The following is a 17036-nucleotide window of genomic DNA, read 5'->3' as shown; positions in this document are numbered from 1 at the left end:
GTTACAATATTTGTGTGCAGGTTTATAACAAGTATGATGACTGATTTCCAGGTCCACAATGTCTAATATGGGTCATAGCAGCAGCCAGCAGGACTCCGAATCGGAAGAAGGCAGCAGTGATCGATGGAGTGACAGTCTGTCACCACAGAGTGACCGTAAGTGAACATTTTAGTATATACTCTTATATACACTACCGATGTCTGGTTATGCTTGTGATCTGACATGCCGGGCCTGATTTATTAAAGTCGGAGAGGACACACTTTCATCAGTGAAACTGGGTGAACCATCAAACATGGAATGGATTTCTTAAGTAATTTGCATTTTGTTAGCAAAAATTTTCAATCCTGGACCAGATCCATGCCAAGTTTGCTGCAACACCCAGCTTCACTGATGAAAGTGTATACTCTCCAGGCTTGGAGAGGTTTAATAAATCTGGCCTATTGTCTCTAGAAAAATCCTCTTGCTTGTAAACTTCAGAACATGCATTTCCACATAACAGTGGTGCTTTTTAATAAACTGGATAAATCTGTTTTTATGCCAGCATGATGCACTTTGAGGCTGTAGTCCCAGGAGTGCCTAGGAAGTGATTATATATTTAGGAATTGCAGACAAAATCTACGTTATTGCAGGGCACTGCTTGGGAACAAAAAAGAAAACTTTCCTGCAGTAACGGTAAATCTTCCCTCTTGTGTTCAGGCCCAGTTTATGGTTTCAAATAGTAGCATCTGTACTGGTTCACTGCAAAGAGTTTTGATGCTGGACTGCATAAACAAATGTTGGAGAACAAAACTTTGTTTACCAGAAGTCGGTGCATAACCAGTTTGTGCACAGATAAAGCCTGGAAAGGTAATTGTGCTTTACTTTCTTTTCAGCTTCAGAGTTGCACCCTCTTCCTCATTCTGTTGCACCCTTCAAGCTAAGCATGACTCCATATCTTCGTCCCAGACCCACCCCAGCAAGTTTGCCCCGAAGCCATGTTGACCCGCGTACCCCCCGTTCTGCAGAGCTGTTTAGAGTTCTTCGTCTAACTCCTGCTGAAAGGTACACATGTCCAAAGACTGATCCAATAACTGGAATGGGATAACTATCAAATACCTAAATCCAATTGGTAGGATCTTGGGGGAGGTTAGGCTTGGAAAATAGATTTGTTATGGGGTTATGGAGTTGCATTGATCTTTGTATTCTGGGATTGACAAATAAACATTTTCTACTGATGGGAAATCCTACATTTTATTTTGGTTGTGCAACTGGTACTACATAGAAGGCCCTTGTCAGTCATTCAGGTGATGTCACAATTTTTGGATCACTCAGCAGGGATCACATGTTTTTTTACATTCTTTTATCTTAATTTTTTTAGGGCTTTCTTTAGGTTTAGGGGTTGTCAGGATAGTGATGAGTTTAAGAGCATAACTTGTCTTTTCTCTTCCAATTTAGTTTTTACCAAGAAAGAATGGCTAACTAAGGCAACCAGTTCAGGCTGTATACTTGAGGACACAGAAATTGGTAGTCAATTTATGAAATGTAATTGGCTTATATTATATGAATGAAGTTATATAGGGAAACATTTCCCTGCTCTATCTAGTTACTATGGATAACCATTCCCCTTCCTTTTTCTATATCTGCTCTAGTTGTGTTCAGTTGAGTGCTTAGTATTGTGGCTTCTATAACCAATTATATTGCTTTGCAGTGCCCATTCTGGGAGGAAGAGGCGTGGAGATAATACACTATGGAAGTCCTTGGTGCACCATTCTCACCGCAGAGCCAGCCTCTCCAAAGTAGCTGAGGGTCAATGTTGTCTCGAGGCTCCATGTTGTCACGAGGCTGTAAAGTATAATGAGTGTATCACTAGTGCATCACGTTGTCCTCATGAAGCTACTGGAGATGGCTATGAGACGGACTCTCTGCATTCTGATGATATGGATCAGGGAGACACTCCGACCAGTGAAGGTCATTCCTTACCCAGAGAAGATTCTGCATGTTTTGATAATGACTCTCTATATAGAGTAACACCTCTTCAGGAGAATTCCCACCTTCACCTAGGAGGGCACATGCACCACCGTGAGGGTCCTGAATATTGCAACCATCGAGCCTATTCCCACAGCAGAGGTTCATGGCCATGTGAAGAATGTGAACAGAAATCCAGCAATGGGATCCATTTGAATAATATGAGAAGGAGTAAGTCCAAGGAGACCCTTCAACCCAAAGATCGCTGTAAAAGTCAGTCACGAGAGTCCCTGCACCATAAAGACACCAGTACAAGTAGATCTGCAGAAAGAAGTAATCAAAGCACAGAGGGCAGAAGCAGATCACGAGAAAGAACTCGCTCTAGAGAACGGTGCCGAACACGGTCAAGGGAAGATATTCGTCGGCGAAACAGTCTGTGCCACCTTCCAAGGCCAGTAATTCATATTGAAGAGGAATGTCAAAACAGGGTGGATCAAAGCAGCACAAAGAGGAGGATGTCACTGGATTCCCTGCACTACAAGCACAGCCAAGCTAAAGATGTCCCATATGTTCCAGGAACCTCTAGCAGCCGTTCGGTGCACCGAAGGTCATCGCGGCATCATAGGGACTCTTTATACACCACTGGCCCTGGGCGTTCTCCTTTGCACTTACGTCAATCTTGTCCTTCGGCCCGCAACACTGCTTCATGGCCTTCTGAACATGTTGCTGCCTTCAACCCGTGCACTGATCTGCTGACACAATTTATGGACTGCTCTTTTTAGGTAACTTTATTCCGCATGAAGAGGTTTGGGTCCTAAAGTAAATGTAGAGCCGAAGGTTTTTTTTAAATGATTTTATTGCTGTCTGTGTATCCATTGTAGAGATCTATCCTGGTTATCCTGGAGAAGCTTTTGGTGACCAATATTCACCAAAACTGTACAGTGGCCAGAACAAGTGAGGGAAAATTCCCTCACCTTGGAGATATTTGCTCTAAAGGACACAGACAGGAAGAAATAAACTAACAAGGTTTTAATTGTCGCTAAAAAGACTAATTCTGGATTTTTTTGTTATTGTAAAACAGTTTAAATATATTTACAGTTGTTTTGTTAATTTTCTATCATTTTGTTTTTGTGTTTGTTTTGTAGTGACTTGATTCACTAACCCCTACCCTGAAATGCACAAACTGGCTGTGATATAATTTTGGAATTTGGTAGCTTATGAGCTTCTGTAAACTGGGCTGTCGGGGAAAGGATTGTGTTTAATGGAGCACGTATCAATCACATTGTGAGAGCACAAAGTATGTAAAATATTATGTATTTAATAAAGCCACTTGGTCGCTAATGTTTTGGGTTGCTTACTAGCCGATTTACCTTTAGCACCCAGGAGCTTGTCAGATCAGATATTGAATATCGCAGATGGAATGATGAACAGGACCTGTAAAATGTACCTAGATAATTTTTGAAAGACATTGGTAATCCAGGTATATTGCAGCACTGTACCATAGGGAATATAAGCACTGTGTACACATCATTTGTGGCTCTCTATGCCAAGAATTAGTGGTCAATAACCTGGTAATGCAATGCAGCAAATGAATGAAAAGGAATCATCAAATGCTCAGTTCTAGGTCTGCAAATGTTTAAACCAAGCCTTCCACCTAACCTTGAGGCAAATGGCATTGTTGGGACATATGTTATATATTATTAAACAGGATTTATAAAGCACCAACATATTATGTAGCTTTGTCCAATAAATAGGAGTTGCAAACGACAGATACAGTGACACAGGAGGAGGACCCTGCCCCAAAGAGCTTACAATCTATAAGGTGGGGGAAGTAGAACACAAGCCAGGTATGTGAGGAAGTCATTAGTAGGTCATTGGAGGAGCGAAGAGAGAAGCTAGGGGAGTATTTTTCTACCAGGTCAGAAAGGTAAGTGGGACAAGAACTGTGGAGGGGATTTGACAGCAAAGCACAGGAGCCGTTACATGTTTGTGCTTCTTTTGAGGCACAATGTTAGTCTATTTAAAGCTTATTCCTATAAGGCAACTCCAGACCCCATTATACTTGCCCTCCCTCCTTGCTTTCCATATGGAACTGAAATTGGGGGACTGCAGCATGAAAGATTCTTNCCCAGCCATAAGACTAGTGGTTGGCTTTTAGGGGAAATGTGACATGCACCTCCCATACCCAGAAGTGCTGGCTTGCAGGATGTCAGAGCATTGCCCCATGTCCTGCATGGTGACAAGGTCTTCCTTTTAATTGCCGCAATGGAACTTGCATTTTTAAAGTCTGCAATTAAAGCTTTAATATTTCTATACAGACAGCTTTATATTTGATCAACTAAACAAACCAAAAAAAGTATCCTCCCCTCCCATTATAATTGGCCACAGATTTTTTTTTTTTTAAATGCACAATAATAATTAAAAACACTCAAATCTATGTGAAAATAATTTATTTCCAGCCATTCCACCCATTGAGGCTACAAAAAGGCATACAGAAAAACAGATATGAAAGGTAATTCCTAGGGGAATAAGTTCACTGACCAGAATGTAATAGAAAAATACAAATACCTCTCCAAAGTGGCATTTTCACAGACATGATCTGAATGACAAGGATCTATCCAAATTTTAAGTATTGCGTGAAAAAGATGAAACTGAAGCCTCTAGTACCCAATCAGGTTAAAGGTATCATTAAATATCAGTGCTGAAATAAAGGAATTCAGTGCCTACTGGCATAAAGAGCAACCCCTCTCCTTGGAGCAGCTCTGTTCCAACCTCTTGGCTCCTATCGGTATGAATCTGCATTTTTTTTGGTGGCTGCATATTCTGGAGGGATACTTCTTTACACTTAAAAGGCATTGCAGCCAGGCTTTCTACTTTAAAAAAAGGGAAAATCTATCTATATATTGCTTCAGGTCTGAGAAGGTATATCTAAACCATAAAATAGAAAATCACTGGCAATTAGACAGCCTTGGATATGGTGGCTGCAAAAAGCAATGTTGTCCTGTAAGCTACCAATCCCACAAATTCTACATTACATTGTGAATTTTTGGGATTGGTAGCTTACAGGATAACATTGCTTTTCTGCAGCCACCATAACTAAGACTGGCTAAGTGCCAGTGTTTTACATTTCTATTTTATGGAACTACGAGGCAGATCTGCTGTTCGTCCCATGTGACAACCCTGACTGCACCACTAATTAAGAAATAAGCATAGCCACTCATGGATGTGTGTTATTTGCAAACTTGACATCTAAGGGGTGGAGTGGAAAATAAAATATGCAGCCATCATATGTAACACCTTGTTATCTGAAAAATATAGCTTTTTCCCTTGGTTTTAGATGCACATAAAGAACACTGTTGCTGAAGTGACCAAAACTCAATAAAAAGCATCTTCTCCCTGCTTGATGTTCAATATTCAATAGTAAGAACCCTTCTCTAGCTGCTTTTTGTACATTTGCAGAGTTCACAGACAGGAACAAGGAAAAAGATACTGATTGTCTGCCTTTGCCCAGGGTGTGAAAACACTTTGGTATATGTAGAGAATTCATCAGCACAATACACACAGACCCTTGTAACAGTTGAGGGAGGAAATCTAGGAACTTAGGTGAAGAAATATGGCTGCACAATGCTGAATAAACATAAGACACCAGTGGATAACACAGCCTGCTCCCATCTACCCATGCTGGATGTACTTGTTTCCACAGGACTGGCTCTGTAAAATTTCCCTTTGCCATTACCTAGTAGTATCTGATAAAGAATAAACAATGGCTTGAAATGTATGTCTCTGCTTTGTCAGAAGGTGGTGATACAACCTAAAATTAACTATAAAAAGAAAAAATGAATACACAGATAATTGGAATTAAAGGGCTGGGCCTTCTCAAGTCGATATACTCATTTATTTTCACAGCTTTCATTCTATGGCTCAGACGGTGATGACTGTGGTGGTGGTGCCGCCGCCTCCTCAGATTTTTGCACCAGTTCTGGTTCATCTTCTCCGTTTTGTGGGGGGTGAATCAGGACTTTGTCAAGGATGCCAAACTCCTGAGCTTCTGTAGGACTCATATATCGATCTCTCTCCATCACAGATTCTAAAAGAGAAGATATATATTGTATCGTGGACAGTATAGCGAGGTCACTTTTGTACTGCATCTGTTTGCTGCAGGAAATGAGAGCGGTTCTTCCCAATACAAGATCAGTGACGGGGACTAATTGAAAGGTGCATGTGTTTTATCACCCCATGGAACTATGCAAGGCTTCAGTCCTGAGTAATATGTCAGCCACTTTAATTACAAGTTAAGGTTTCACCGAGCGATTTATATCAGAGCACCTTATAATTAACAGACATAATACAAGGGAGGTAAATGTCATCTCTGCCTTTGTTGTATCATGGCAATTCTAGAACCAAGAAAAACATAAAATGAAAAAGCAAAGAGAAATTTAGATCGAATTCTTGTTGTAGCAATAAAAAATTAATTATCTGTTTGGATGTTGTCCTTCACACCACTGATTTTTCTTAGCTACAGTTTTGGACTCACTATAATAGACAATGGAATGGAAGTCCACTTACCGATCAGAGACAACGGCTGCCGCGTGTGCTTGGCATAAATTTCATTGATCTGTTTTTTCAGTTTCAGTATCTCCTCGGCTTGTATGGCAATATCTGTCGCTTGACCCTGAGAATGATACACAGCAATCAGAATCACAACTATGGCCTGTGCTAGAATTGTATCTATATAGGTAGCACTACAATAGCCAGAATTTCTCTTGTGGGTATGTATTTGCCTGAAAATGGGTGGGTTTAGCATTCTGTATCATGGACAAATTCTAAAGCCAATCATCAGGCAACAGATAATTTTTTCACCCCCACACAGGGAATTTCTAGGTAAGCTAAATATATAATACAATCCATTATGATTTTACACTGTATGTAGGACCCTACCCCAACCTCCACACTTCATACCAACATTAGTCTACCCATAAGCATACTAGTAACCCTTCCACATTCTCTTTCCTCCTTGAAGGCTCCCTGGTATCTCACACACCTGACTATCTAAATCCTCCAATATTTCCATCTCTACCTAAAAGGCTGTTTAACAGGAAAGCAATCTCTAACACTGTCTCCTCAAAGCCCACCCACTCTTACCTTCATTGGAAGTAACCCACAAGGTAACCTGTAAACAACCCCAAACTTCCCCCCCTTCACCTTTTTTAAATGTACACCTTATACACATCTTCCTTAATTAGATGTTGGCTCCCTACATTCCCTTTATCTCCCAATGAAGCGTCCATGCAAAACCTGTATCTATGTTCCCCTCCTATCAAAAGGACCCGTCACATCCTTCATGGGTTACTTTCTGTACCTATGTTGTCTATTTGCGATGAGCTTGAGTTTCACTATGTATGATTGTACTTGAATAACCTATATGGGTATACACCTGTTAACAAAGAGACTTGCCTAATAAGGTCTACACTGTTTTTCGCACACTATATGATTTAGGATTTAGGTTGTGTAATTCCACAACGAACATGCCCCCCCTATACTCCTGCAATACATTCTTTAACGTCTGTATAGGTTTTACTCTTCTACTTCATTAAAGGGTTGGTTGTGCAATCAAATACCTGAAGTAATTCCCCAAAATCTTTTTTTTTTTTTTTATAAGCATGCGGGGGTTAAGGCAGCATTTCCCACCATTTTTAACAAGGGGAGAACCCTTGAAATAACTTTCAGGTCTTGGAGAACACTTCTATAATTACAATTTCCTAAGCTCACAGTACATTGGTGTGGTGGTTAGAAGTACAAATTTGTCTTACATTTGTCTTACATTGAAGGACAGTGTAAAGAATGCAACTCTTACAGATAGCCAAACAGATCATTGGTGTCAGGTAAACTAACCTGAGTGACACAAATTGCTCATTGCTCCAGGAACCCCTAGCAACCTCTGGAGGAACCCTAGGGTTCCATATATCCCTGGTTGAGAAACATAGAGTTAGATTATTCCTGCTATCTGAAGCTCCTTATAGAGATTCTTCCTTTCCTTCTGTCCTGGTGACAATGGCCAGACAGTAATTAAGAAAAATCCTTTAAATGGAGCTCCAGATAACAGCTTCTCCCCTCTTTATTGGTGTATGTTACCTTCCCTATGATTTACACAAGAGCTATACCAGCCCATAGACCAGGGCCTTAGTGGTCTGGATGCCAACCCGTGCCTCACCCTGGCTCCTCCAGATGGCTGGTGGATCATGATTCTGGAGTTTGGCAGAGAATGTCTCATTCCGTTGGAGCCGGCAGCTAGGAGCAGAGAACCCATACTGGCTGCTTGTCCCACGCACCATGTACAGATGGGGTTCAGTATATATTGCATGGTGTCATATATTGCCAGACCAGCTGTCACCGACCCCCCTGCAAAGACATGCATGCAAACATAGATAAATATTACCGTAATCATTTTTATCTAAATTCTAGTTTACCATATTGAAGTACCAATCCCACAGAAATAAAACAGAGGCCAGGAGACCTAATAGAGGTAAGTAAGAAACATAGAGAGGAGATTGGGAGAAGAGAAAAGCAAGAAGGGAGAGGAGAACAAGAGGTGAAATAGAGAAAAAGAAGGTAGAGCGAGACGGGAGGGGTTAGAAGGTAGAGAAAGAAAACATTTCTATGTGTATTTATATGTGGGTGTAGGTGTGGTGAATTTGGCATATAAATAAATAGGTTTGGGTTACATTGTATAACATAAACACAAATACTTAAACATTACACCCACAAAACCAGTTTAAAACTCCCATTATCGCAGCGGTTATATAAAATATGAGCCACACTTATGATAACATTTAGGTTACATCTGCTCCTGGAACTTTCCATCACATGAACGTTTTAAGCAGTGTTAGCAACTTGCTTAAAGTAACAGTCAGGTAGACACAACTCATTCTTAGTCCAGCACCAACATTCTAACCTAGTCCTTTTTCCAGGTTCGGGATATTTGGCCATATTTTTTGACCAAGCTGCAATGACATAACTTCTGTACATGTGCACAAAAGTGTGTGTGCAGGTGTTCTGGGATCACACAATGAGCTGCGTATGCACAACAGCTTGGTATACAGACCCATAGGCTGCTGTGGGCATAAACAGCTACCTCTAGTTGACTTTATTTTATACTGGTTTGCCCTTTAAGTGATTCAGCTAAAATCCCACATAGTATCTAAATACTAGCTGAGTGTTGTAAAGATCCAGATTTGTTCATTACATATGTAAGCGTCTTTTCCATTTAGCACAGCAGCACCATGATTGTGTTTTTTCCTAATTTTTACGCAAATAATAATTTTTCCCAAGAGCGGCTCACAGGGCTACTGATAGAACAGAGGTGTATGTACCTGGGCTGTTGATGTACATGTGAATTGGCTTCTTGTTACTCTCAGATTGCAGGAAGAGGAGCTGAGCGATCACCAGACTGGAGAGCGAGTCGTCAATCTGCAAGGCAACACAGAAGAAGAGAATGATGGGAGAAATGCAAACTGAAATAAAGGTGAATGGTGGAGGAATTCTGTGACTGCTAACAACTGACAAAGCTCCTGAATACTACCCCAGGATCTCTATATAATGAGGTAGCAATTTAATACACAGTAATTTAGCAAACTTCATCCAGTTAGGGTTTAGATCTGCTCATGTACTTCTGATTTCTATCTGCAAAGCCACTCAACATTGCAAATACACTTCTAAGATTTACTGCATTATCATTAACCGATTACACCAATGCAACCACCCACCTCACCCCAGGTATGTCTAAAAAGCCAGAATAGATTCCTATTCTTGCCCATTTCCCATGTCTGCAGGTCCTGTACACTTGAGATGAAATGACAATTGGGAGGCTTTCTCTGTCCCAGATTTCCATTGATGCGTTGCTGCATGAATAACTTTGTAGCACCAATTTGTAGTCGCTACGGAGCCGCCCTACTTAGTGTTTTTGTTGCCAGTAAAAACTAAATAGGCATCAATAAAAAGATTGTAGGGATTCCAGTAATTTGGAGCTCAGTTGCTTATGAAGTTATAATTGCACTGTTTGAAGCCAGCTCGACAATTTTAATACCTACACAATATCCACGGCAGCTTTAAATGATCGTGGAGCTGCTTGTATGCATGCAGCCACAGAATGACGTCTGCTAAAAAAGTGCTCTGGTGTCACAGTACAGGTGACAGAATATTTTCTGTGCCCGTGTCTGTACAGAGTCTTTCCATGACACTCAGTGGCCAAGGAAAAGCTGACCAGGAAGGATGGATTTCCTTAAACCAATCTCTTTAATTTCCCCCAACACCAACAGCGCCCCCCCACTTCCGGGTTTTATCAGAACAAACATCTAAGTTTCTCCAATGACAGACTGTGCTGAGCAACATCTGCTTGTATGCAGACATGACATATGTTAGATGTGCAGCCATTTCTACTGTGGCTTTGTAAATGTACCTGAGGGGGGCGCTATTGAAAGAGGAGAAACAACAACCACATATGTCTATTTAGCTACAGCAGCCCTATAAGAGGGAATTAAGTGTTAGACTCACAGGTCCCATGACGCAGATTATACGTTCACGCAGTAATCTGGAGTAGATGTCATAGGCTCTTTCTCCTCGGCCCTGTAAAAGGAAAAAGCTTTGTGAATTTCCTGCAGCACAGTGGACACATATATATAGAAAAATGGAGACATTGCAGACATTTATTATGATTCCGTCCAAGGGATACGTGAGTTATATAAACTTTATTATAGGCAAAGCTACAAAGGTCACTGCACCACACTAAATTCCCTTTGTAAATAAATCGTGCACTTCTTGCTATATATACAGTCTTTAACCCAGAAATTTTTTGTAAGCTGGATGGAAAGAAATTGTACGTGGGTGGCAGCCCCTGTATTGTGACCCAACTCATCAGTAACCACCCAAAGTGCCGGGTGGTGCACCCAGCTACCAGGGGCTGGGGAGAACACTGATATTTATATATATATATATATATATATATATATATATATATATATATATATAGAGAGAGAGAGAGAGAGAGAGAGAGAGAGAGAGAGAGAGAGAGATTTATTTAATATACTGGATATGTAATTGTAGATGTATATGAGTATGCGTCAGTTGAGGTAGCCATATTTGCTTTGTTCAATCTCAGACTCTGCTTAGTGTTTTCCTACACAATGCTGCTTCTTCTTACAATGCAGTTCTATAGCATCATACAGACATCCGATGGACGTCACAGCATTGTCACTCAAAATGCTTTTTCGTGATCAAATCCAGTGACAGATTAACAAATCAGCGCTGTACACACAGAGCAGTTGTGTTCAATGGAAAGAAGAAGGGGGGATAAGCGGGCAGCACCCGCTGTTGGCCATGACACAGCATACTTGCTGATACTTACCTATGAGCAGCTGCACGGTGACAGGTCCAGGTAGCTGCCATCTTCACCACTGACTCCATAGAAGACGTACATGATGACGTACCTCTGCAGGCGTTACATCGTCCTTGGAAGCTGGCTTTGTATGTGGCACCGCTGTACACAGAACTGAGCTCTACGCTACAAAATGCATGTGCCATACAGTGTGTTATTATTACACAGTATTTATATAGTGCCAACATATTACAGCGCTGTATAAAGTCCATAGTCATGTCATTCGCTGTCCCTCAAAGGGGCTCACAATCTAATGTCCCTACCATAGTCATCTGTCTTTATTACAATCTAAGGACACTTTTGGGGGGGAAGCCAATTAACCTAACTGCATGTTTTTGGAATGTGGGAGGAAACCGGAGTACCCGGAGGAAATCCACACAGACACAGAGAGAAACCCACACAAACTCCATGAAGATAGAATACTCCAAATGCAATGGAATATAAGGAGAATTTTTTAAAGTCTGGAGCTCTGCAATACATTGCAGCCAAAAGAAAAAAAAAAGAGAAAAAGAAAGCCAAAAGATCACACACTTCTCCCATGTGCATCGCATGCTTCTGCTTCAGGCTGACCATGCCTAGGGAATTTTCTAATTCGATTGAGCAGCGCATATTAATATTTTATTGAATCTCCAGACACCAAATAATAATTAATAAATCAGATCCCCCTAAGACAATCAATATTGAGTGCGAAATCAAACAAACCATAATTGGACCAGATGGAAATTTTCCACTAATCCTACAAATATCTGTTGGGTTTTGAGGCCTCTCGGCTGATTTCTGTTCCATAGAATTTCTCTGCATGCGCACAAACACACATGTGCACTTATTCATTAACCGTGAAAGTTTAGAGATAAATTTGCTTTTCTATTGGTTACAAAGAATCAATAATTAAAGCAGAACTTAATGGGTACGTAAGAAGTGCCGCGTGCCGCCATCTCAGGTCTGCTTGCTATGTCACCCGATTAGGTGTGAGATCAGGTGACATAGCCACTGTAAAGGTGAAAAAAAAAGAGAGCCGATCTCACTGCACATGCATGAGATCAGCACCTCTTTCCCTATAGTGGGAAAAAAAAAAAGCGACTTGTGGGCATGCCCGAGATCGACCATGCGCAGAAGGAGCAGCCAAGAGCCTCATGCGTTGCCTTCAAATCCCTCCACAGTTCTTGTCCCACTTATCTTTCTGACCTGATAGAAAAATACTCCCCCAGCCACTCTCTTTGCTCCTCTAATGACCTACTAATGACTTCCTCACTCATAACCTCATCACACACACGGCTCCAAGACTTTTCTAGAGCTGCTCTGACTCTCTGGAATGGTCTTCCTCGTCTTATTCGGCTTGTCCTACTTTCACATTTAAAAGAGCACTGAAAACCCATCTATTTAAACTTGCCTACCCATCTTCTTCTGTCTCCTAAACCCTCACTACTTCCCACCACTACACATCTCCCCTCCTATTGTGTGCTGCTTCCTCCACTTCTTAGATTGTTAGCTCTTCAGGCCAGGGTCTTCTCCTCCTCCTGTGTCACTGTCTGTATCTGTCTGTCATTTGCAACCCCTATTTAATGTACAGCGCTGTGTAACATGTTGGCGCTATACAAATATCCTGTATAATAATAATAATAATGGCCTCTCAAGATTTAAATCTTATTGGTTACCTTAAGATGTCTCCACTTACCGTCTGTTCCACCACGATGGGGATAAGAGGAAGGAGTCTGGGGGGAACTCGATGTAAACTCCGAACTTGAGGTAGGGAGCAAATTCCTTTCAGCAGCGGCCTCTGTAGAACACACAGATACAATACATTATGGTGGAGGAAGGACCAATATATAGGAGGTCAGCTTTTTGTATGGCAGCCAGCTGGGTGCAGCTAGAAATATCATTGTGAGGACTGTTGATGACACTGACAGGTATATTGACCTGTGATTGACCTCCACTGACAGGTACATTGAACTGTGATTGACCTTCACCTGACCTGCTATGTAAATCAATGGGATTTTACACTCCTATTGACCTACATAGTAATGTAGAACGCATTTGGGAGCCACAAAAGCCGACTGACCCATCTTATGCACATCAATCTGGGCACTTAATCAATGCTTTGAATCTGAAATGTAATCAGCTCATATGTTCCTGTCCCTGGTTTCCCTTTATGATGATGGTGGAGGTCCTCAGGGTCGGATTTGTCACTGGGTAAAAGGGCACCAAGCATCCTGGATCACATACAACGGTCATGAAGGATTCAGGACTCTCTAAAAAAGTAGTCACAGGAGCTTACTGTCCTTAGAAAACTACCAACTTCCTGTCTGGGCTCATTGTTGTCACCAGGAAAAGAGATGCTTCTAAAAACCCCAGACCGCATTAAAATCTGTCCCAACTGAATGCTTTATTATAGCCTAGAGAGGTGTAAAAATGGCCGTCAGTTTTTAATTGCTGCTTGCGTACCACTGGAGATCCTCCCCAACCCCATGTGATCTCCAGAACAGGAAGTGAGGGGAAATCTCTCCTGCGGGGTCACAGACATCAATACAAACCTGGCAGAGGTTCTAACACTTCTCGGTTCTAAAAAAAAAAAAGAGGGGTTTCATTTCCACCTTTGTCTCAGCTGGCCAGATTCTGCTCATTGTTCTTGTCACCTTAACCCTCAATATTGAAGCCACGAGGGATCTCTGCATTACACAGCAGACTGTAATCAGGTGAGAAGGATTTATTGACACCGCTGATCAGTTCTGGAGACCTGGCCAAAAATCCAATGTTTGTGACACTTGAGGGCTTGCATGCTGGGAGTTGTAGTTCCACAGCAGGTGGATAACCTACAGAGCAGTTGTCCTGTACAGGAGTTGTGTACAAACCCCAGATTATGCTGTGTATTGTCCATACCTATCTTTCTATTCTCACCCTCTTCTATCTGACCCCCGGGTTACTTACTGTGCTCCTAATCAGCAACTCCATGGTGTCCCCGGTGCCAATGTCTCATGCACTTCCAAAAGCCCAAATGTCAACCAAATTCAATCATATAAACAGTGTCTGCAGTTGTTCGTCTGATTATACACGGATGGCCATTTTTCTGGAGACCAAATGGGATTCAATATAATGAAAAAAACTCCAGAAACATGGCCGCTGCCGTGGAGACACTAAGAGAAAAAGTTTTTGGCAGTCGGGGAAGTCCGGGAGGAAGTGACGTTGGTAACAAAACAGAGCGCCGCCATGATAGTTGCTTTCCAGTAGTTGATGTTATTTGAGCTATAGAAGAATATATTATGAATTTTAATATTATTCATAAAGTGACACATCACTACAGGGCAAAAAAAAATTATATATGTTTATTATATATATATATATATATATATATATACGTTATATATATATACGTTATATTTAGCAAAGAACAATTTTCCAATCTTTAAATAAGGAATAAATTAATCTGTTATCATAGCAACCAAGTTTTTATTTGACCATTTGCTGCCTGTATTAACATAAAAATATATATTCACCCCCACCACATCATTTACACACATTTTGAATAATATATTAGGAGATCAATGTGAAAAAAGCGTGTAAATATTTGACAAAATGCAAAACCAAACTACAGAAAAGCAACATGCTATATGATACATAGGGATCAGGTCACAGATCCCAATATAATCCCTATCAGGTCTTTAAAATCTATTTTTCTTTATAAAGTGACTGACAGGTAATAGCTTCACCCACTGCGTTATGGCCCTGGCTTACAGTAAGGGTATAGCTGCCCCATGAATACGCACTAGGCCCAGAGCGTCCGCCATAGTTGCCTTTAAGATGGTCTGGCTTTGAAGAATTGAATGTAAATCACCCATAGGGGAGCAATAATCTGGTGACAACCAAGTATTTCTATTTTAGGGGGACTTCCCCTCATTTCCTGTTGCATCTGTTCTTTGCTTACCTCCCCACCAGATAAATAATCCCCTTGTAATGTATCTATTTTATGAATAATATGTACTTACCCTATGAATAAAATTATGCACAAATTGAGAGTGTTCGTAAATATTTATATTATTTTCTTCTTTTTTTAGGGCCTCTCTGATGGTATGCAGTATTATGTGTTTATGAAGCATAGCATCGGCTTTATTCTTTTTCCTCCCCAGTGTTGTTTTAGCACTCACATGTCTGAAGTTTTATTGTAAATCCATTTTCAGTAACCTGTTCTACAAATAGAGGGAGGGACGCTCATGACTGATGGTAAAGTAAATACAAATCATTCATTTCTGTATTGGAATGCACAGCAAGGAGGATTTTTGACATATTTATTATGTTTATTTGCAGTGGTGTGAATGATCCTGAGAACGTAAAGCTGAACTCTGGGTGAATGTCAAAACCTGGGGGGGGGGGGCAAGGGGTAAAATTTTTAAACCCACAGGAGAAGGCTTAAAATGTACAATAAAAGGCATATTTGTGACAACCAAGTATTTCTATTTTAGGGGGACTTCCCCTCATTTCCTGTTGCATCTGTTCTTTGCTTACCTCCCCACCAGATAAATAATCCCCTTATAATGTATCTATTTTATGAATAATATGTACTTACCCTATGAATAAAATTATGCACAAATTGAGAGTGTTCGTACATATTTATATTATTTTCTTCTTTTTTTAGGGCCTCTCTGATGGTATGCAGTATTATGTGTTTATAAAGCATAGCATCGGCTTTATTCTTTTTCCTCCCCAGTGTTGTTTTAGCACTCGCATGTCTGAAGTTTTATTGTAAATCCATTTTCAGTAACCTGTTCTACAAATAGAGGGAGGGACGCTCATGACTGATGGTAAAGTAAATACAGATCATTCATTTCTGTATTGGAATGCACAGCAAGGAGGATTTTTGACATATTTATTACGTCTATTTGCAGTGGTGTGAATGATCCTGAGAACGTAAAGCTGGACTCTGGGTGAATGTCAAAACCTGGGGGGGGCAAGGGGTAAAATTTTTAAACCCACAGGAGAAGGCTTAAAATGTACAATAAAAGGCATATTTATTAATTTTACCCATTGCTCCCACAGGCTTTCTACGCTAATGTGACCATTTCCATGGTCCCGTAAAATAGAATGCCAGTACCCATGCATTGTAAGTGAGTATGCCAAGCTTCTGCCCACAAATGGAAACAATGGAAGAGGAGAACACTGGCTGCTGGAGGAGCAGGGTTTAAGGTACATATTGAAACCTACAAATAAGGGGGTAACTTTGCTAAAAGTTTGAGCACTGGCCTAGACAAAAATTTGCAGATTTTGCAGATTTGGGGAGCACTTTTGTCATTTAACTGGAGTTAGGGATTAAGTCGACCTTTCTCAAAATTTGTAATACTGAGGAACCTTTGAAATAAGTTTTTGGTCTTGTGGAACTCCTTATGGGACATTGGCATGATGATAGGTAGGATAGAAAAACAAGTCTCAATGTATCTCCACATAGCAAGAATCTCTTTCTCTGTAGAGTTCTATGTGGTGGCCAGGAGGTCAGGAAAGACATTGATTTATTTATTATATTGATCGTCCATTGTGCTACAATTCTCCACATCTTAACGACCTGGCTTACAGAGTTTTGTGCTCCACAAAACTTTATCTAAATGACCCCATATACGGTGGGTCTGGTGCACCTGCCACCTTTCCCCTTAAAGTAATATGGCCTCCTATATGTGGT

General features: G+C 40.8%; 2 protein-coding genes across 2 annotated transcripts in view; one reads left to right on the top strand and one right to left on the bottom strand.

Annotated features, from left to right (window-relative positions):
• Nucleotides 1-3054, top strand: part of LOC140324926 (uncharacterized) — a 12328-nt gene extending 9274 nt beyond the window's left edge. Inside the window, exons 8-10 of the mRNA XM_072403047.1 lie at nucleotides 52-155; nucleotides 873-1041; nucleotides 1688-3054. Coding sequence (XP_072259148.1) covers nucleotides 52-155; nucleotides 873-1041; nucleotides 1688-2726 — 1312 coding nt within the window. The 3' untranslated portion in view covers nucleotides 2727-3054. The remainder of the gene's footprint in view (nucleotides 1-51; nucleotides 156-872; nucleotides 1042-1687) is intronic.
• Nucleotides 3055-4377: 1323 nt separating this feature from the next.
• CLPP (caseinolytic mitochondrial matrix peptidase proteolytic subunit) lies at nucleotides 4378-14448 on the bottom strand. Its single transcript, XM_072399459.1, has 7 exons — nucleotides 14300-14448; nucleotides 13050-13151; nucleotides 10495-10566; nucleotides 9315-9411; nucleotides 8156-8343; nucleotides 6511-6616; nucleotides 4378-6031 (listed from the first exon to the last, which is right to left on the bottom strand). The coding sequence occupies exons 1-7, from the start codon at nucleotides 14321-14323 to the stop codon at nucleotides 5859-5861; spliced, it is 762 nt and encodes a 253-aa protein (XP_072255560.1). The 5' UTR covers nucleotides 14324-14448; the 3' UTR covers nucleotides 4378-5858.
• Between the last annotated feature and the right edge of the window lie 2588 nt (nucleotides 14449-17036).

Source organism: Pyxicephalus adspersus, chromosome 2 (assembly GCF_032062135.1).
Source record: "Pyxicephalus adspersus chromosome 2, UCB_Pads_2.0, whole genome shotgun sequence".
Lineage (NCBI taxonomy): Eukaryota > Metazoa > Chordata > Amphibia > Anura > Pyxicephalidae > Pyxicephalus > Pyxicephalus adspersus.
This window is presented reverse-complemented; position numbering and strand designations above follow the sequence as displayed.

What these genes read in the sequence shown, in the direction of transcription:
- CLPP (XM_072399459.1), bottom strand. Translation starts at nt 14,323, where the DNA reads ATGGAGTTGCTGATTAGGAGCACA. An exon ending in TAATCTGCGTCATGGGACCT is followed by an intron (nt 9,412 to 10,494) that starts GTGAGTCTAACA and finishes GTTGCCTTGCAG; the next exon opens with ATTGACGACTCGCTCTCCAG. An exon ending in CATGTACATCAACAGCCCAG is followed by an intron (nt 8,344 to 9,314) that starts GTACATACACCT and finishes ATGTCTTTGCAG; the next exon opens with GGGGGTCGGTGACAGCTGGT.